This window comes from Leptidea sinapis, chromosome 12 (genome assembly GCF_905404315.1).
Source record: "Leptidea sinapis chromosome 12, ilLepSina1.1, whole genome shotgun sequence".
NCBI classification, from domain to species: Eukaryota; Metazoa; Arthropoda; class Insecta; order Lepidoptera; family Pieridae; genus Leptidea; species Leptidea sinapis.
Window position 1 is genome coordinate 5,280,418 of NC_066276.1, and position 23,310 is coordinate 5,303,727.

The 23,310-nt window shown below is 35.7% G+C and overlaps 1 protein-coding gene across 6 annotated transcripts in view; it reads right to left on the reverse strand.

Moving 5' to 3' along the window:
* The window catches only part of LOC126967206 (guanine nucleotide-binding protein G(q) subunit alpha), a 42,083-nt gene that overhangs the window by 15,989 nt on the left and 2,784 nt on the right, over window positions 1-23,310 (reverse strand). For 3 of the 6 annotated variants that reach the window (XM_050811695.1, XM_050811696.1, XM_050811694.1), the window contains exons 3-5: window positions 16,934-17,118; window positions 10,369-10,523; window positions 7,172-7,300 (exon numbers count right to left, since the gene is read on the reverse strand). In XM_050811695.1, coding sequence (XP_050667652.1) covers window positions 7,172-7,300; window positions 10,369-10,523; window positions 16,934-17,118 — 469 coding nt within the window. Of the gene's footprint in view, window positions 1-3,302; window positions 3,342-6,762; window positions 6,892-7,171; window positions 7,301-10,368; window positions 10,524-16,933; window positions 17,119-23,310 lie in introns of all 6 variants that reach the window. The other 3 variants (XM_050811697.1, XM_050811698.1, XM_050811693.1) reach the window with 2 other exon arrangements.

Consider the following 23,310-nt stretch of genomic DNA (forward strand, 5'->3'; position numbering starts at 1 on the left):
CAGAACGTAAACGTAACATCGAAATAGTTATCTGACATTCGTACGAAACAGATGTCTTCTGCCATCACCAACATCACAGGATAAAAGGTATATAAATAAATGAGTTTTAAACCTGGAGACGAACGTGGTTTTGTGTGTGTGTGTTATATTAAAATATCATAAGTATACACTTTAAACTTTTATTTATTTGTTTTGTATACTGCCTGAAACTCCAATAAGCCCATTAATTATTAAAAAGGACACTCATGGGCGGCATAAAGACGAAATATCTCTGCCGAGTCGGGGTTAATATTATCAAAGAATATATAGAAGTACAAGTACTCCGCATAATCAAAGAAATAGGGACTCTTGCGGTCATACAATAAAGTGTAATTTAGATCACACCGCGCTACTAACCTACATTTTTATACACCTAGAAGTTGCCTCTCTTTCTATCGCGTGACTCTTAGCTCTTCTGACGACATTAGGGTTGTCTTCTTTACTTAAAACTGCACCTACCCTAGTATAAGGTCAACTTATAACATGCACAGATTTTTTCACAGCAATATACGTATGTAATGTTAATTTTAAATCAATATTCTTTCGTTGTAATACCTACGTTAGTTGCAGATAGTAATGTATCGTTCCAAGACCACGACATAGTCAAACCTACTTAGTATATAGGAAATAAATAGGAAGCTATCATGAATGGTAATTTCATTATAATACTATTCACTTTAAATTAGATTGTTTCAGCGTCTTTAGGGAGCTTAAATTTAATTTGGATCGCAATGACCTTTAATATATGATAATTATTTTAGTGCCACAATTAATTATATTTTGCTTTTAAACTATGTCAGTTCAGCTCCAAACTTCACACAATGGGGTCACTGAAAATCAGTGTTGTGCTCATAATGTATGGACACAACTATAACTGAGTGGACTCCAGTTTTGGAAAACCACTGCCACATCAAGTTTTGCTTTTGTTTCTTTTGTATTAAGTAAGTTAAGTATTAGTTAATCTAATTTGTTCTATATTTTGTTCTAATAAACATTTTTGTGTGAATGTGTCAGTTTTTCTTTCAAAATAAATTCATTTTCATTTCATTTCATTAATATGCTTTGCTTTATTTATGTTTCTCCATTTTTAAAATATCGGTCGGACCGGTGAAATAGGTAACGACAAAGCTCGGTCGTGCGTCACTGCTTGCTCGTGAGTCCCTACTGGCTGGTCTACTGTGTAGAGGCCGCCGCGTGAACTTAAGATTTCGAAACCTACACGGGGAGTGAGACAGGCTTGCATGAAATATAATCAAATACAACAAAATTTATAGAATTAGGCGTTACTTTGCGGAAATCCATAATTATACAAATGATTTGAAGTTTTTTTTTTATGTTTTCTTTAGTGTTAATTCCGCCAATATTTGTTCTGAAAACAATTCGACACATGTTTCGCCTCTACACGAGGCATCCTCAGGACGTGTTGTCTCGCCAAAATCTGGCACGAGGAGTCTCGAAGCCAGAATCGTCCAGAATCTCTTTATAACGTCACCAAGTTTTACTAAAATAACACTTCTAAATGAACTGCGATCATTCGAATAAAATTGAAATATTGTTGACCATCTTCCATCTTTGTTGTATTTCACGTAATAAATTATGGTAAACACCAGCTTCACATCTCGTAGAAATCCATTCTCGAACCCAAATTGATCCATTTTTCTTATTCAACAGGAATATTATTAATGCAGCTGCCACACGTGCACGTCTTGACAGTTCCTATCGCGACACTCGTAAGCTCTCGTATGTAAACACCTCCGCGATAAGTTGCGAAAGTATTATCCGCGAGCTTCTCGCAAGACATAGCAGAAATAAATTGCAGGAATTAGTAAAACATGTAAACACTATTGCAAGAACTCATGCAAGACTTCCGCGAGTTTTCTTGCATGTGGAAACGTGGCCTAAGTCTTGTTGAAGGTTTACTTTCGATTAGATTTGCATCTAATAGCCCAAGATCCCACCGGTCGATTCTGAAGATACGTGTTTTTTTGATAAATTAATTTTAAATGAACGTTTAGGGACTATGCCATGTATTACCGATAGGTTTGCTATAAAAGTTTGGCCGCAATTAGGTACCTGTAATTTATTTCAGGATAATTAATTTTCTGATGTAAATTGTTCGTCATTATATAAAATTATATAAAAACTTCGATATTGTATTAAAATAAAAAATGATGACTATAAATAATCTAATATATAAAATTCTTGTGTCATGGTGTTAAACATTGAACTCCTCCGAAACGTCTTAACCGATTCTCATGAAATTTTGAGTGCATATTGGGTAGGTCTGAGAATCGGACAACATCTATTTTTCATCCCCCTAAATATTAAGGGTGGTCCACACGAAATTTTTCTTTTAATTTTTTTTTAATTTGCTCGTTTATGAGTCAGCATTAAAAAATACAAAAACTTTTCACTCATCTACGATCAACAGTTACTTTTTTATCGAGATTTTAATATTGGCAATACAACGTTTGCTAGGTCAGCTAGTTAACAATAAAATTCCTGTTTACATTGGCAAACCTAACGTTGCGGCTAACTGAGAGCTGGCAAGCACTTTTTTTTATTTAAATAATTTCCTTTAAAATGACATAAATGAGAATAAATGCCTTCAAACGGAAAGTACATTATCTACTAAATGATTCATGCCAAATTCGTGTGCTTTATTGGTATGCTATGCTGAACCTAGTACGTATATGCCAAGGAACAAATACAATGGATTTCTTTCAACAATAGGTCTTAATTAAATATATAGTGAAGCACAATACGCCTCTTTTTCTCAGATCATAGTAAAATTATTTTTATAGATAACTAGCTGACCCAGCAAATGTTGTATTGCCGATATCAAAATCGCGATACAAAAGTAAGTGTTGATCGTAGATAGGTAAAATTTGAAGTTGTATGTATTTTTTAATGCTGACTCATAATAAAACAACTTTAAAAAAAATGGTCAAAAAAATAAAAAATAAATTTCGTGTGGACCTCCCTTATCATTTAGGTGGATGAAAAATAGATGTTGTCCGATTCTCAGACCTACCCAATTTGCAATCAAAATTTCATGAGAATCGGTCAAGCCGTTTCGAAGGAGTTCAATGTTTAACACCATGACACGAGAATTTTATATATAAGATAATATAGATATAGATAATAATACCATCGGTAATTTATGACTTGTTTTAAAAATGTGTGTTCCCCTGCTAAACAAGAAATCCAGGTTTTCTTTCCTAAATAATAAAAAAACCGATTATAAAATCAAAATAAATTACCTAAATGACAGACAAAATTTCCAAACCCGTCCTAGAAATCTGAAATCGAAAAAATATATATTTACAAAAATCGTATATTACAAAGTTGAATTTTATTCTATTCTGAATGAATACTAGGTATTTTATACGTAAAGTTGTGTTTTTAATTGCGTTTTCAGCCATGAAAAACTTGCAACTTGGTCTATTGTTTCATCGTGTAAAAATACAGTGTCAATATCTTTTTTGAATTTTGTGACATACTCAAAAATTAATTATTAATTATTTTGTAATTTTGATGATTTACATGTATAAATTTAAATTCTTAATATAAATTTAATTTTGTTTTAGTTACTTTAATAATACCAATCGCAAATAGCATATTGTTAACTTGTAGGTATGTAATAAATATCTAACAAGCGAAGCGTAGTATTAACGTTTGCAAAATGCTCACATCAACTTTATCTTAAAATATTTATATTTTTATTATATAGAAAAAAACACCTTCAATAGTCTGACAACTTCGTGCGCGACCGTCCTACGGGGTGACAGACGGTGCGGTTAGCGGGGTTACAGGTCACAACACCACCCTTTAGTACCCCGTCCCCGCCCGTCTGTCACCCCGTGGGACGGTCGGGCACGTAGTTGGCGGAATATAGCAGGTCGTTTTGAATGTTTCTATTACGTTTCCAATAATCTTGAATTTTGACTCATTGTACATGCTAGATCTTAATAAGACAAAACTTTAAAAAATGAGACTAGGATACCAAATACGGTTTACCCCGACGTTAATAGGATTTCATCTTTTTTACAGGTTTTCAGGATAGGCATCTTTGTTCATAGTCAATACTAAGTTACCCAAAATCTTGTTGGGGTATAAGGTCCCGGATACTTTTCAGATGAACAAAAAATGGAGGTTACCTGGTTTGGAGAAACAGTTGCTAAAATTCGTCTTTGTAACATGTGCATTTTCAATTGGATTCCTGTCGGGCAGGCCGATCCATAACATCATGCTCCCGAAACGCGGTTGTGATGAGCCGGGCATTGTCGTGCATGAGTTGGAACTCCGGACCCATTCACAGTGTGTGCGGGGTAATTACAGGTTCCACTACCTTAGTGTGGTATTTAAATGCAGTCTCGTTTCCTCTAATCCAAATCAGATTGGATTGTGCGCCCATACGAATTGCAGCCCAAACCATTATTGTACCACGTTGTTAGGATCTCTTGTGTATGTTGGAGACATCATTGCCTGTATGGAACTTGCCAAACTCTTACTCTTCGTGAATCTGAATAAAATCCAAAACGAGACTCCTAAGAAAAGAGTATATGTGACCATTGAACATCAGTCCATTCTAAATGTTCCTCAGCCCACAAAAGTATTCATTCGCGATTTCCACGCCGTAAAGCTGGAACTCTTGCAGGTCTACGAGAGTGAAGATCGGCTTCATTCAATCTTCTTCAAACAGTTTGTTCACTGATAAACAACTGGTGGTCGGTATGTAGCCACCGTACTATTTGCTTGGCCGTAATGTTAGGTTCTCTTCTGCCTATATTATGAAGAAAACGATCCTGTCTGCCCGAATGCCGTTACGCGACATCTCCCATGACACGATAACGTGCCCATAACCTGGAGATTACGTTTTAGCTGGTTGGTAAAGACACAGCAACTGCCCGTTGGCGTGTGCCTCTTTCCAATATGTTGGAAGCCAGAAACATGTACGCAATATCTATTTCTTTTCGGCTTTCACGTTCGAAATCTTTGATTTAACTTTGATGAATCTTTGAAAATGAAAAGAATAGCGATAGACAGGTTTATATAAAATTGCCGAGTCAACTTATAAAAATATGTTCAACAAACGCAGCAGAAATATATTTAATTTTTGATTGCTACTTAACCGGGATATCGGGATCTTAGACTATACTACCGAAACCGTCAACTTCGTGGATGCAGACGTGGACTCCGAAAACGAACAAAAAGTCTTGCGGCTCCAAAGTGGAGGCAAGTACCTACCTACTTCAATCTCTACGCAAGAAAAAGATAAATATAAAAGAGAAGAAATTGATATTATACACTGGCGTGGCGAGCGCTTGTACACTGGTTACCAAATGGACAAATTATTGAAAAAAAAAAATCCGAAGTGTTAAAACTTTTGGCGACAATCTCAAGGAATTGTGACGACGCTGCCGTCCTTAGGTTATTGTACTAAGAAATTTTGCACACAGTAAGTGATTCAGTACTGTACAACTAAAAACTAAATTTTAGGTAAAATACACACTCAACAATTATACATAAATGCAAAATTACAATGATGAGATCGTTACATCTTAATATATATACATCCAGTGTCCTGATGTTGTTTCCAGTGAACTCCTAAACGGAATTTAATGGGGATTACTTCATGGAGTGCAGTTTAGTCCAACTTGAGAGATAGGCGAGTTTTTATTTCGATTTGGGACCCATAATTATTTGACACATGGTTTGACAGTTCTGCTGTGAAACAATTTCATTATAACAACAGGGAGCATATTTTACGAACTTATTCTTGATGTTATGAAATATTATTGACAAATTCATAAAAAAACGTCTGTCGGGTCAGCTAGTAAGCCTATATAATCGAAGGTAATGCACAATCATAATTAAACTAGCGAATGTAAGTATATAATTATATTTAAAGATTTACCGCGGGGCAGCACCGCGCAATGCAACCCCTACCGACAATACGATCGACCTTGCTTACAATTAAGCAGATTACTAACGTAAGGTTTCCGCAGTTACTATAGCACAGATACTATAATAGTGGATAACGACATTCCGATTCTGAAACAAAATATCTTAACTTCCACTTTTTAACCGACTTCAAAAAGGAGGAGGTTATCAATTCGATCGGTATTTTTTTTATGTATGTACACTTATTATGATACTCTGAGATTTATGATCTGATTTACGATTTATTTAAAATACTATTATTTGTATGTGCTATATATTGATAGCTTTGAAGTCGGTGCCAAGCCAAATGTAATAGTAAGTACCTACACTCGCCACGCGTGACTTTGAGCGGGATTGCTTCGTCTACAACAAAACAACCCATGCGGACAGACACGCGAGGCCAGACAACCTAAATAGTTTTTGTTTTAGTTTAGGACTTGGCACCGACTTAAAACCTATCAATAGGTAGCACATATAAATAATAGCATTTTATTAATATTAAAGGTAAAGGTGTACTAAATAAAATTTTTACTTATTTGATACTTTTCAGTTTTTGAAGTCGGTTTTTTTAAACGAATTTTTTTTTTTATTGGATTGACAGTTGACCGTCGCACAACTTTTCGAGACTCATAGATAGATCATTTAAACGAGGAACTTTCTGGAACTTACATGGAAAATTTAAACAGTAGTTACAAGCCGTGGATATAAAGAGCGTCATGGATTAGAAACCTATAGCATTCTACAGGGTCACACCCCGGAGTGTTTCTCCGGACGTACCTAAATATGATGCCGTCTAGATCGAATGGGTATTCTAAGATGCCCGTGGTCGGCTGGCGGGCGCGAAGGATATCCTGTTCCGACGGAAGAAAATCCGGTTTCTCGATCCTCTCCAGGTCACTTAAGTAGCTGTAAATTCATGCAATAACTGAAGCACATGCACACTTAACAAATAAAGTGATTCATACTTGCCGTTGTCTGACTAGGGTTGAAGATTTTTGTTGGACACGCGATATCAACCCATAGTTTTGAAATCCATTTTTATTTATCAAAGAAAGGTTTTAATTAGAGGCAAGTAGGATTCACATGACATTCCGGTTAGAAGACACAGGTTCCCATGAGAACATAGATCATGCGCGCACATATACCCAGCGAAGCAAGCAATCCATGTCGGAGCGTGTGGGTTTACCTAAATCTTATCTCTTCCAGGTCAAATGGGTATTCAATGATGCCCGTTGTGGGCACTCTCACGCGCAGTATGTCTTGTTCTGTCGGTAAGTAATTTGGTGCCGCGACACGATCGATCTCCTGCAAGTAACTGCACAAACAACAATCCCTCAGTAGTATTCAAACTATACAATATTTTTTTTAAGAAAATACGAGACGAGACGAGCAGAACGTTCAGCTGATGGTAATTGATACACCCTGCCCATTACAATGCAGAGCAGCCCAGGATTCTTGAAAAGCCCAAAAATTCTGAGCAACACTGCAATTGCGCTCGTCAGCATGAGGCATAAGATGTTTAAGTCTCATTTGCCTAGTAATTTCATCTAGCTACGGCACCCGTCAGACCGAAACACAGTAATGTTTACACATTACTGCTTCACGGCAGAAATAGGCGCCGTCGTGGTAACCATAATCTAGCCGGCAACCTGTGCAAAGGAGCCTCCAACTGGTATTGGCTAACACTACTAGGTGACTCACCGAGCTTACAGCTTTAGACTCTACATCTAGCATGTAAATGATAGCAGTGTAAAGCTGTAAGTACTAAATAAGAATAAGAATTATTTATTCCATGCCACACACATAAAAATACAATCTAAATACTTAATTATATATTCCTAATCCTAACTTAACTAAATATGCTGTGTGGCAAAGGAAAAGGCCGATACTCAGCTTGTGTTGTAAACCATTACTGGCTGCAGCGCTGATTTTCAGCATCTACCTGGTTAACTGTCAATATTGGAATTGCATAACTGTAAAGATGCAATCTTCATAGTATTACCTAATAGCCCTGGCTTTTCATTTGACTATAAATATATACTAAATCTCAAATTCATTCATAAAATCAGAATAATACTTAGAATAACAGGAAAATCTAGCATAACAAAATATCAGGTACACTACCCTATTAGTGACGTAAATCTGACCATAATTATTAACAAACCGTCATGTAAACTTCAAGAATCAAGGGCCACCTTATTTCTAATGTATACTAATGGAATAGTCACTCGATTGTAAACAATATTTATCTACGCCCATGCTTTAAATCCTCTATTAAAGATTCTGAAACAGTTAGCTTATTGCCAACATTAAAAAACCCAATGTTCTAATAACCATTACATCATCCAAACGAGTGTTGTAATGTTGTACTGAATTTCATAACAACACCCCTATGTTTTTTTTCGATCCCTTCATGAGTAAAGAGTTACAACAGACAGCCACATTCTTATTGCTCGATGCGTGGTATCTGTATCAATTTCAAAAAAAGAACATTTTCGTTTACGCGCGTTTTTTTTATTGTTTTGTTTACAAAAAATGAGCGTTCATTTTAAACGCTGCAAAAGAACCTTATATTCGAGTGAATTTTAATTATTGCACTATACAAAATATAAATTACTACTAAAATAAATAATTGTTACATTAATACTTACTTTATTTGTATATAATCAGTAATGAATGATATTAGGTTACTACTAGGACTTGTGTTTTAATTTTAGCAGTAAGCTAACTGTTCCAGAATCTTTTAGAGGATTCATATTCTGGGTGTAGATAAAGTCTTGTATGCAACTGTTGATAATTAGGTATTAAAACACTCATGTGATACTATTATCATTCAGTTCAGTTACACGACAGTTGCATAAATTACTATTAAACCATTTAAAAACTTTACTTATTAATTTTGTAATGAAATATTGTCGGATACCTACTCATTAAAATTTTACAATTGTAAATTATTAGAGAGAGTTTCTTGCGCCGCTTCTTCTCTCTCAGAGCGCCATTTGATTTCCGAAGCGTTAGTAGTATCTAGTATATTAGAATTGACACCAAAAATTAGTCTAAATGAATCAATTTTGAGAAATTAAATGCCTGTTATTCCTTATTATAATAATAATATGTAATAAAAACAAATCTTTACTTGTGAACTTTAAACTCCTGAATATAGGATATTCTTGTAAATTTTGCAAATTTTGATAACGGGATAACTTAGATTTTTATAATCAATAATCAATTGAATATATATGTAATTTAACATATTAAATTATTGACAAAGTAATTTGTACTCAGAACTCTTAAGTAAAACATTCGATATTATATAATAGGTGTGTATCGATATGTTAATTGTTTATGGAAAATGTGACAACAGAATAAAATAATAAATATTATTTTTCAATACAATGGATGTTTGTTTTTTTCATTAACTTGTGACAATAACGGTTCTACAGACAATCATCAACACTATGAAATCATTGGCTCTAAATATTTATATTTAGACAAAATCTATCTATCTTCTTGAAAAGACACGTGGTCTGGTTGGAATTTATTAGTTGGGCATATTTAAATTGATGTTTATATCAATCTTCCTTCAACCAGACCTTACTTAGATTTTTGACTTCCCAATTTCAGTTTCAAGTTTTACTCCAGTGGCAATGGTCTATGTGTTATCAAGAATTTTAATGATGTTCAGCAATATAATATACAGTCGCGAGCAAAAGTCCTTTTTTTATGGAATAGGAGGACAAACGAGCGTACGGGTCACCTGGTGTTAAATGATCACCGCCGGCCACAATCTCTTGAAACACCAGAGGAATCACAGGAGCGTTGCCGGCCTTTCCTTCACTTAATCCGGGATAGCTTCTTAAATACTGGCTTGACTTTAATGAGTTCGGTATCAGTTGAAATGATGTCATGTTTATGATAAGTAATTAAAAATTTATTAAGTAAGCAAGATAGCGCGGAACCAATTTCAGGTAAGTGATTCCAAACTTTTGCTCGCGACTATAGTGTGATTCTTAATTAGCCACATTAAGTTTGAAGTATTCTAATTATTGTAATACACTATATAATACACTGGGTATTATTTGTATTAGGATTATAAGGATGTTTAGTAAAATAACCCAAATAGTTTATCAATGTCGTATCATTGACGATGTGGAAATACTATATATGACAGAATATCCATCTATATATCCTATAAAATGGAAGTCGGTGGAGACAGTCTTAATTGAACATGTATGTAACTACACAGACAGGCAATAAAAATTGAGTTCTAAAAAGTAAATTGTTCTGAATTCAAAAATGACAACAGAAACTCTACTATTACGGCCATTGGTATATTAATGATTTTAATTTTTTTATAAGTTGAACTAATTGAAATAAACTCACTATTTCGCCGAATCTGTTAGTTGGTACTCTCGCCTACGATCGTAGCACTCCTGAATGCCGGCGTCGGCCCACAGTCCCTTGATAGCCTCCACGTACGGACTCTCAAACGTTGTCACACTTTCAAAGTCGATTGCAGAAATTAACTCCGCCTGTTCCTGAAAATAACAATACAACCATTTTTTTTAGTGTGTCAAATTACTCTAACTAGCATGTCTTGTTATAAATACGATTCTTTTTCTTAATCGGTCCCTGACTGCTGATGATCGTGACTCCGTTCGCCATCACAATAAATGCAATTTAATATGCACAATGTCATGGTCCAGAACATTCCGGCCAAACCGCAATATATCATAGGCCCGGCTTACATAGCGCATCGCACTGCTGGACAGAAGCCTCCCCCAAAGATTTCCACGACGATCGGTCCTGCGCGTCCTCATCCAATCCATGTTGTACTATCCTACCAACACTGCGACTTCCGGTACGTGGTCCACATTCGGGGACTTTTCTGCTCTACCGGCCATCTGTCCATCTGTACGTGCCCTGCCCACTGCCACTTCAGTTTCGCAATCATTTCTGATTCGATCTCGCAGGGAAACTTCGAGTATAGCCCTCTCCATTGCCCCCTGAGCGACCATCAGCTTTCTCATCAGGCCCATAGTTAGCGACCACGTCCGCGTACCGTAAGTCATCACTAGCAACACACACTGGTTGAAAACCTTCGTCTTCAGACACTGTGGTATTTCGGACGAGAAGATTTTACGGAGCAAAGCGCATATCTGTATCAAATTACTAGGGACTGCATGATAATATATACGTAATGTACAAGGAGATCCATCCCTACGAAGTCTTGGACCTGACGAGTTGTATGAGTGTTCTTTGATAATCTATCAAACACATTCCTATTTGAAGCCGATTTGCTTTTATCGGAAGTATGTTCTAATCTAGTCGTAACAATCCGTCATTTGGAACGTAGGTACGCTCGGCTAGTATATAAATCTATGAATACATATTTCTTCGATGTCTGCGACAGTATTTAGTTGGTATCTAGTTTTTGGTATATTTTTACCGACTTCAAAAAAGGAGGAGGTTCACGATTCGTCGAAAGTTTTTAATTAATCTTATTCTAGTTTGTTACTTTTGGAGTTAGTGTCAGCAAAGGCATACATAGTTATACGTGAGATGTGCTTGAGTCGCACGCGCGACGAGAGGAGGCGAGAGGCTAGAGCGGGGCCGCGGCGGGAGGATACCGATTCCAAAAATAACAATAATCGTAACTAGAGTTTGGAATAGAGTTTGTAAGTCGGTTGTTTTTTTTTTTTAATTTTTTTATCTGTTATATATGCCCACTCAAACAAAATTCGGAGCATTCAGCTTCTTATCATATTTTATCAAGATATGTTTGGAGATCTGTACAATACCCACTATCATGTTTTTAAAGGCGTGTCCTTATTTTATATAATACTAATAATTCAACTATAACAAAATCCAGTTAGCGATGTAGCTAATACTATTTGGAAGAAAAGTATGGGGAGTTTAAATATAATAAGATATCTTATTATATGAGATATTTACAGGAATGTTACTAAGTGGTCGGTAATACTATATTTTGATGCCTTTGGTATTTTAGTAAGTGGAAGTCAAACAATCTTTATTCAATTAGGCTTAAAATAAGCGCTTTTGAATCGTGTTCAAAGTTAAGTTGTAAATATCTTAATATATATAAATTACGTGACACGTTGTTTGTCGGCGATGGACTCTTAAACTAATGAACGTATTTTAATGGGGATTACTTCATGGGGTGCAGTTGAGTCCAACTTGAGAGATAGGATAGTTTTTATTATGATTTGGGACCCATAATTAATTTTTATTTCCGATATTTGTTATGTATGGAAATAATTTCTGAGAGAGAATTAATTAACGAACCAATTTGGTTATATAACAGGAAACAATGACATTCTATACATAATATTATAGAACGTCATTGACAGGGACCATATTTTACAAAATAATTCTTGGGGTTATGAAATATTATTGACAAATTCATAAAAAAGGAGTATTTTATTAATTATTCACAGAACAACGTCTGTCGGGTCAGCTAGTTATATATTTATTGTAAGAGCACCCGCGTTTATTTTCTTATATATATATATATATGGACTACTACATAGTATAGCGCCTGTTGCAACACATACAGACATCATATGGGTCTTTAAAAATAATCCATAAAACAATATGAACACATTCAGTAGTTATACTTGTAACAGTAGACTCAGTAAGTCGAGACAGTACTTCACTATAAACCACCACTTACAACTATATAAGGCACGAATTCGGCCTCACATGGAGTACTGTTCTCACCTCTAGGCGATCACTCCCAATACCAGCTTCTTGCATTTGATCGCAAACAGCAAAGAGCGGCTCGAATGATTGACTCAAGTCATCTCCGATCGAATTGATTCTTTGGCGTTGCGCGAGTTGCGAGATGTGGGGTTCTCTCTGCACCTTCTACCGCATTTATCACGAGGAGGGGAGGAGCGGTTCGGGTTGATACCAGCAGCCGAATTCCACCAACGGACATTTCGTCAAAATGCTAAATACCACCCGCATCACGCTGACGTCTGGCATTCCACAACCGTGCGAATTGCAAGTAATTTCTTGCCTCGAACGGCCACTTTGTGGAATCAATTACCGACTGCTGTTCTCCCGAACCCAAACGACTTAGGGACCTTCACGAAAAGAGCATGCTCCCACCTTAAAGGCCGGCAACGGATCTCTTGACCAATGGGGTTGCGGATGTCTGTGAGCGCCTGTCTCACCTTATGTTGCACTCTTATTTAGTCCTACTAATATCTTCCCTTTCTTAGCGTGCGTCCGTGCAGAATGTGATGTCGCTATGCCAACTTAATGGCTGACAGGCTTGCCCTGCATGTTTCAGTATCACAACTCGATGACAATTGAATTAGCAGACGCCTCTGTTTATGACATGATTATTCTCACATTTTATTGAGATAAAACCTTTAGTTGCGAATGCAACGGGCACATACTAGTAAAATTCTATTTTTAAATAATTAATTGTGTAATTTGTCCTTTTACGTGCCATATAACAAAGGAATTTAAGAAGTCGAAGAGATAAGATGTAGGAAGGATGCTCAAGTCGTGAGGCAGACCAGTAAGCATAGCAAATGTACTAGAAACAAAACTGTAGCATTGAGCGCGCTTGTTAAATTAAAACCATTAATTATTTGCCAGACGTTGAAGACATGTTGCCCTTATGGATCTATATGTTTACTAGTCCTAGAGTCGTTCCTTTCCCAGACATATGGACAGGAATGCGATGCCTGATCAACACGCCATGATCATAATCGGCATAAACAATTTTATTCGTTACTTTAATAATAATTTTAAATCAAATCAATCGTTTTGTAAATGTATTGTAGAATTACACTACGAATTATTTTTATTGAAACTACCCTTTTATTTTATCTTTCAGGTCGGCCTTATAAAGTTATAGTATTAACATAATTGAAGTGCGGCCGTGTACAGTTCAAGGATTCGATGCCCGCTAGGGACCTGAATTAGAATTCTCCATGTCTGAGGGCTATTCGATCTAATCTAGCACCGGTTGCATAAATATATTAATATGTTAAACGCGAATAAACAAATTTTGACTAGCAAAACTCGCAAATTGGGTCTCGCAAAAAATTTTGAGTGCGCATAGATATTGCTATCGCAGGTCGCAGTTAGCCGAATGCCGAAGGCGGAATACTGGTCGGCATCCTATGCCTACGTATGTATTCTGGATAGAAATCAGTCACAGAAAACTATCGAAATCGACGAACTAACTGGCCGAACAATTTAGCGGCATTCAATGGCTACTAAGAAGACGGTCTTATAATATATGCCCAGAAAATAAGATTCTTACCAACAAAGTAATTCTATCTTTTGCATAGGGTATAGAGTTGTGGGAGTCACAAAAAAACTCAAAGGCTCCAAAATTAATCTCTGAGAACCTTAACAAATTCACCTCTTTTCACTAAAACACTGAATTGCACAGAAATAAAAACACACAAATTAAATTTGTAAATAAAAATTTATGAACGATGCGGGACTCCAACCCGCGACCTCTCGCGTTCCATGCGAGCGCTCTTCCACTGAGCTAATCGTTCGAGTGTTCGGTTGTGGCTGCATCTACAGGATCCACTTTACAGTTGATAACCTGCTCAACCCCAATATTTGCATATTAGAAAATTGACTTGTCGCATGTTTCAAATCTAAACAATTTTTTTAATTAAACAAAAAACAATGAATTGCTTAAAAAAAAACAACCTCAAGAGGAAAGAGAACATACAGGGGAGACATACACCTATAGAAATTAGACACATAAATTATTGTCCAGTCTCAGAACCAAATCAAACCTGTATCACTCCCCGTGTAGGTATCGAAATCGTAAACTGTACGCGCGGCTGCCTCTACTGTGTGGCTTCCTAGAAAGGACTCACGAGCGAGCTTTGTTCTTCATCTACATCACCGGTCCGACCGATCTTTTAAAAATGGAGAAACGTAAAGCAAAACATAAAGGTCTTTGCCACCCAAATTTAATATTTTTAAGCTTCCTAAAGACGCTGAAACAATCTAATTTAAAGAAATTACCATTTATGATAGCTACCTATTTATTTCCTGTAGGTTTATTGGGACGCTTCACGTCCTCCCATTGACAGACAGCGTGTACGGATAAGATGAGTTACCGTCGATAAGTTTATTGGGACAGAAAAGTCAACGATAGTTACGATTTTTATCTCAAGCAGGCCACAACCGGGGATAGACTGAATATTGGGAACGACCGTTAGTCGTGGTCGTCTAACGCATACATTACTATCTGCAACTAATGTAGGTTTGACAACTAAAGAACATTGATTTAAAATTACGATTACATAATATATACCTATTTATGTTATAGAAAAAACTGAGCTATTTTTATGAGATGACCTTATACGGGGTAGGTACAGTTTCAGATAAAGAAGACAACCCTAATGTCGTTAGAAGAGGTAAGAGTCACGCGATAGAAAGAAAGGCAACTACTAGGTGAATAAAAATTTAGATTAATAGCACTGTGCTATCTGAATTTCACCTTATTGTATGGCCCCAAAGAGGCCTTATTTCTTTAATTTATTTTGCGGAGTGAGACTTCTGTCCTTGTACTACGAGTGCATGCACTAAAAGTATCGGGAATGGAATATTTCCACTGTTCCTGTCATATTAAAATCTTTTTAATTGAAAACTCCTTGGTTTTAAAAATCAAATACCATTTATTTACTTAAAACAAGATTCTCGGTCTTGTCACAAGGTCTTTTCAAACTTGTTTAGTCGTTGAGAAAACGGAATTGACTCGAGAAAATTCTAGAGCGATGATTTATTATGACTTTCGAAGTGGCTTAACACAAAAACTGTGTTGACCGGATGATTTGTGCATTCCCTAAAATAAATAATAAATTGCGTGGTCAGAGATTTTCATCGCCTGAAGAAGCTGTGGACGCCTACAAAACGGCCATTTTGGAGACCCCAACTTCCGAAAGAAAGGTTGCTTCAATGATTGGTTCCATCGTATGGAAAAATGTGTCAAATTTCGCGGAGAATACTTCGAAAAGCAATAAATACATTTTTAAATAGTAATGTTGTGTCAGTTCCTTGATTCCCGAAATTTCAGTGCAACCCTCGTATTACATATTATTTGACCAAAGAAGCAAATAAATGGTAGAAGGTTATAAGAAATCACATATGGTTAATATTTACTACGGTAAGAACGGTTACCTGGTGGGAGGGACAGTTAAACACGGCATTAAAATCTTTCGTTATTGGATTGTGAAACCAAACGCAGATTTAAATAGAAAAAAAGATAAATTTCACAAAATGCTGCTAACTAAAGTTAAGGCCGTATTGTTGATATGCATCTTAATCCTGCGATGACTAACATAATCTATTCACCTCTAAATTTATTAGTTCCTTCAATAATACAGGCTTGATAATTACAAAACCATGCACATATCAGTTGGCATACAGGAAATATAATTTAGTGATTTCATTTAATGGTAATACCAATGTTATTAGTAATAAATTGTGTATAATATAAGGATATATTCGCAGATAGAGTACACGTATCAATTAATTGTCTCAATACTTTTGTTTCGTTTGTCATTCTGCTATAGACTAGTCATTGAAATGGAAATGTTTAGGTGGACTGATGATCAGTCCACTAAAACATAGAAAGTAGAGCATGGTATGAAAGAAGATTAGATAATATATAGAAGAGAATATAGAATGACCTGTGGGAGGCTCTTTGCACAGTATAACGGCGAGATTATGGGTACCACAACGGCGCCTATTTCTACCGTGAAACAGTAATGTGTAAGCATTACTGTGTTTAGGTCTTAAGGGCGCCGTATCTAGTGAAATTACTGGGCAAATGAGACTTAACATGGCAACAATGGGCAAGGCGTATCAATTACCATCAGCTGAACGTCCAGTTCATTTAAATCAACTGTTGAGTAGATATAAGATATAAACTTACTGCATTGGACGGATTTCCATACTGTATTTTGAGTAGATCCATAGCTCTTATCATACTCTGCATTGCCATGAAGATGTTCTGGTACACCAGTTTGATAAAACCGCGTTTGTCCTCGTCGCTGTAGCCCGACCCGTGAATGATTCTCATCTGCTTGATGAATGTAGACTTGCCCGACTCGCCAGTACCTGAACCATTAAGCAAACAAAAATACTTTAATATTTTCCTTTGGAGGAATTGTTACAAATTAAAATGGGTGTTATTTAAATGGAAAGCATAGTATTGGTATTGTGAGCAGAAAAATATATTCTGTGAGCAGAAACAGCAAATTGATCAGCAACTCATGGCCACCAAACATTTCAAAATCAATCACAAATTTATGTCATTCTGGGTGACTAATTATTTTTGTACAGCATATTAATTATACTAGTTGCAATTAGCTGCTCCTGTTTAATAAAATTTTGGCAAGCCCTCAGAGGGTAAGCCGCCGGCCACTGCCGCGGCCCGCTACGCTCGACTCGTGCGTTGTATTAACTGTTATAAAACATTTTTTATAAATTATGGACTGGACTGTCACATCTTCCTTTTAACCAATCATTTCTTTCAAGGTTGTTTTTTGTGGCTCACTTTATTTTATAATTGCTAAACATTTAATTACTTCTCAATTAAAATGTGGATGGGGTCTTAATCTAACAACTTATTCATAAACGAGCTGCACGTCGAGCTCAGCAGTACCAGGGTCGGCTGCTATATAGACGGCATTTGTATGAATAATATTAGTTATGCGGACGACATGGTGCTGTTGAGTGCGTCGATCTGTGGCCTCAGAAGGCTGATGACACTGTGTGAAGCTTATGTGGAGAGGCATGGCCTAACCTACAATAATAAGAAAAGTGTAGTGATGGTTTTTGAGGCCGAGGGTAAAGTACCAAAACAACTACCACCCATTAGGCTAAACGGCAAGACAATGGAAAGGGTGTCGTAATTTAAATACCTTGGGCATGTCTTGACTCCCGGCCTCAAGGACGATGCCGATATCGGAAGGGAACGGAGAGCGTTGTCTGTGAGGGCGAATATGCTTAATATGCTTGCTCGCAGGTTTGCGCGTTGCTCAAACAGCGTTAAAATAACGTTTTTTCGAGCATATTGCACGAGTTTTTACACGTGCAGTCTGTGGGCCAGGTACATCCAAAGATCCTACAGCGCAATCCGCGTCCAATTTAACAATGCCTTCAGGGTGCTACTGGGGTTGCCTCGTTTCTGTAGTGTATCGGGGATGTTCACGACAGCGCGAGGAGATTGTATTTACGCAACGATACGCAAAAGATGTGGTTCCCTGGTGCGCAGAATGAGGGGCAGTACCAAAGGTGTCCTGAAGACGATTGGTAGCAGGATAGACTGCAAATATATGAGTCACTGTTGCTCTATCTCTAATGGTATGGAGAAATAGTGACTTTAATAATAGTAATAAGTAGTTGGAGTAATTGAATAAGTTGTTGGAAGATTATGTTTTAGTACTAACGTAGTTTTTAAGTCTAACTAACATTATTTTGAGTCTGTAGTTACTTTGAAATAAAGTTTTATTATTATTATTATTAATAATCTAAAAACGTACATTTCATAGTCAGGGAGTTGTTGTGTTTTTACCTAACAATCGTGTACGAAATAATTTTATTTGATAAGCATTATTATCAAATTTATGATCTGTTAAAATTATGAAATAAAAGTAATTGTTGAGTTTCTTGCCGAACCTTCGAGCTGCTTTACAAATCTATGGTGGATAATTTGTTTATTGACAATTCAAGTTTTATGTTTTTGATGTTTTTCTTTATATTAGTATGTAGTTTTAAATTGCTTTCTTTTTCTTTAATACTTTGACGACCCGATTTGCCAATTATAAATGTAATTTGTTTATAATAAATAAAAAATAAATAGGTAAAGTGCTTAATGAACATACTTGCACAAAAATATTTCCCTATGACATAGTCTTATAGGTGAGTTCAATAGGGTCACCACTGCCAGAACATTGCATCACAACAGTGGTGCCAACTCAAAAGCTCGGAAAGTTGTAGAAGCACCTCCAGTTTGAAATTTATCCACTTCATGCAAGGTGTAAGTCTTTTGTTTAGCAAACATTTACATAGTACATACCATCGAATTCTAATTCAAATATTTTCATTAAAAATAGGATGTGACATCACATTGAAAGTAAAAAAACTACAACCCATTCCAAAAGAATGCCTCAGACCTGAGAAGAACGGGCGCAACAAACTCAGCGGGCTTTTTTTATAATAAAATATGGTTACAAAGTAATGTCGTACAATGAAACTTATTATCTAATAGCCTGAAGACGGTCGCTCCATTCCCAATTGTGGTATCATAAAGTCATTAATGTTATAGTAAAATTTAACACACAAAACGTTTTTCAACAATTCTTTTGAATATCGTAATACTTTTGTTTTGAACATTTTCTGGGATCTTGATGTAAATAGCAATTAGAGATGTGGATTCTCTCAAAAAAGGATGAGACAACCAGTCACTTTTTATGAAAGAGGACAAACGAGTATATGGGTCACTTCATGTTAAGGGATCACCAGAGGAATCATAGGAACGTTGCCAGCCTTTTAAAAAAGTGCACGCAGACTTTTTGAAGGTGAACCCATCACGTATCGTCTGAATACACCGCGCCAGGTAGGTTATTCCATATTTTGGTTGTATGTGGAAGAAAGTTCCTTGAAAACCGTACTGTAAACGGACGCCACGCATCTAAATTGTGGGGATTGATATCCAAATTTGTGGCATGACTTTCTCAGGCAGAATTCGCCGGATGGAATCGGATGAAAACATTCCCCGTGATAAATTCGGTAGAAAACACATAATGAAGCGACATCTCTCAGCAGTGCGAAGTGCCTAGACATTCGCAGATCACTGTATCCCCAAAAATTCTAGCAGCTCTGCGTTGTGGGGTGCACCAGACCAGAGATGAGAGCAATATGCGGACCTGTGCCATGTAGAGGGTTAGAACGCGGGAAAGCTTGAAGTGTTGCCGTGCTCTACTTATAGCCCCCGGTTTTGTTGAAGTCAATTTGGATTGGCCTGCCTGATCGAAGATTTGGCAATCGCTGGAGATTTACTTTTCCCATACTTGGCGAGACATTGAGGGAAGTATTGTTGAAGGTGGTTATAAAACAAATTATGTTGTTTTTTTGTTCAAACACATTACCATTATTGGAACTACAAATGATAATTATATGATATTTATAACTGTGAATAATTATTTGAATCTTTTAGATTAATTTAATGAATTAATCGATGAATGATTTTTAGAGATATCTAAAAAAATTCTTGGAACACAGACAGACCTACAACTTGAACCTAATTTATCAGAAGTGTTTGCTTTTACTTAAGTTTAAGTATGTGTGGGAAAATTGCTGTTTTATTATTAACAATTAATGAATACCTTAACACAGGTATTGAAAATAGGATATGTGAAGGATTTTTTTAACTTTGTTGTATCAGAAATAGGTTTATAGATATCTCAGCCAATTTATTATAAAATAGTATCATTTACTTTGATCTTGAATGTTTTTACAAATGAACAAAAATAATTTATACAATTGTTATACATATAAAAACAAATAAACAAAACGGGACTGCCTCATAGTAATTATTAGCAGTGCCTAGGCACCAATAAAGAGCAAGTTTTTGGAAGAATGCCACTAGGTTCTGGAATAATTTATCTACACAAATAAAAAAAAATATATAAAAATTCAAAACAAGTCATTTAAGATTAATTATATCATAATTAATGCTGATGTGTAATCTATTTAGTTAAGACAATATTATTATTATTATGAATGCATAATTTATAATATTTCACTTATTTAAATATACAAGAGTTTCTATTCCGACTTTTAATATTGACACACTTTTTACACAAATTATTTTGCCCCAAATTAGGCATATATAGCCTGTGTTATGGGTTGCAAGACAACGATATATTGAATACAATATACTTACTTAGACATACATAAATACATTTAAACATCCATAACTCGGAAACAAACATCTATATTCATCGTATAAATGCTTGCACCTACCGGGATTCGAACCCGGGACCTCTACCATAGTCGGTAGGATCGCTAACCACTCGGCTATATAGGTCGTAATATTATACTTAGTCTGGCCAGAAATACTGTTACAATTAAAAATAAACAAAATATTACATTTGAATTGGAAATCTGTCATTTTTGTATGATTGTTCAGTGAGTTTTCTCATTTTGACGCCAATACATTGCACAATATTTTGCGATATTAAAATGGAGTGGGGTGATAAAGAAAAACGAATTGCTGTTATTGCATTACACAAAGTAGGTATGGAGCCAAATACAATTCTTAAAACTCTCCATATGCTTGGTATTAGTAAAATGTTTGTGTACCGGGCTATTAATAGGTACAATGAGACCTCCTCTGTGTGTGACAGAAAATGATCTGGCCGTCCACGTAGTGTTCGTACTAAAAAGGTGGTCAAAGCAGTAAGGGAAACAATTCGAAGAAATGCTGTCCGAAAGCAAAAGATTTTAACATGTGAGATCAAGATATTACCTAGAACCACTTCGCGTATTTTAAAAGATGACTTAGGACTTACAGCCTATAAGAGACCTACTGGTAATTTCTTAACATTTTTTCCAATTTCCAAGAGGTGTCCAATCATATCATTGATATGCAGAAGAAACAGTGGGAGATAGCACACAGCCTTGGGGCAGTCCAGCATTCATAGGCTTGGGATTCGAGCAATAACCGTCAATAACGACCTGTATGCTGCACCCACTGAGAAAGCTGGAGGTCCACTTGCATAAGTTCTCATACACAATCAAAAGCCTTCGCTATATGCAGGCTAAGGTATATATATGCCTTCCCCCAGGGGAAGACAAAAGCAAAGATCAACTCCAAATGTGAAGAGGGGCTGCTGAAAACCAGTGCTGTGCTGGTGTCTTCTGCACTAACACAACAGCTATCCACATAGCACTTTTTCATTTAGAATAGTGTTTTAGTTTTTAAGGGTTCCACGCGGCAAAAGAAAAAAAAACTGAACCCTTAAAAGATTTCATTTTCATTGTTGTCTATCCGTCCATCTGTCTGTTAAGACCCGACAATGTGTGGATGTATCAAGTTGACATTAAAACATATGAAAAGGCTTCATTATGATTCGATTTATGACAAAGAGTGAATGAGACCTTTCCCTTTTTTGTTCCTATAGATAGGTATCTAATAAATATATGGACTTCGGTGTTCCGGTCCGAGTTGAACCTGTCTGATTCTTTTCTATTATTTAATAAAATACTAAATATAGTATTTAATAATTTTCAAAATGTAAATGGAAGGCTGTGTGATTCTTAATATTGCTAATAAAGTTATTTCTATTCTATTCTAAATATGAGTCACTCATATAATGAAATAGCCAAATTAGACATAGATGTTATTGATTCGAGACTTTTGATATTTTTTAATAAATAAAGTGAAATAATTAAGTAGATTAGGAATTTTACAGTTGATTTGATATTAAAATCTTATTCAAGCTGTGTGACCCTATAGCATTGCAATAGGATTAAAATTTAATTTAATTAAGGCTGTAAACTGTAAATGTAATTAATTTAATTAGGTTAGAAATTATTGTAATCTGTTTGGATTGCCTAAATAAATAGATAAATATGGTACATAAGTACATTACAATATTTCTTATGAGATTTTATAAGTAAACTTCTAAGTTTTTGTTTCTAAAAAAACAAAAGAGTTCTTTATAATTTTACTTCTGATAAGTGTTATATGTAAGAAAATGCATGGATCAAAACCTTTCATAAGCACTGGTAGCCTGTTCAACAAATAGGATTGTTTATAAGGTTTTTAGATTTGATAACATTAAATGTTGTGAAGTTATACTTCTTTTGGCGCGATGGAGAAAAATGATGAGAGAGAATTTTTACGATGCGCGCGCATACCGACACCTGAATTCTACATCGTAAAGTTAGTGGTGGCATGAAAGAAAAAAGTAACAGGGTGAAGTTGGTTCCTAAAATTTTCTGATGTATTCATTATTCATTATTTTTTTCTTCTTCATCCATTATTAGAACATCATTATTTAAGAATTGATTGTCAAAGCCATCTTTGCAAGATTTTTACAAAATTCTCCTTCTAAAAACGTAGAATAGGACGTGGAAGATATCATTTTAATGATTTTTGCTTCGATAGGCCAAAGAAGTATAACTTCTTGCCTGCATACCTAAGTACAAACACACATTTTTTTTCATATAAGATGCTGATACAGTTTTACATTAATGTCAAATCTGTATGGATCTTATGTGTGATAAGAGTTAAATACA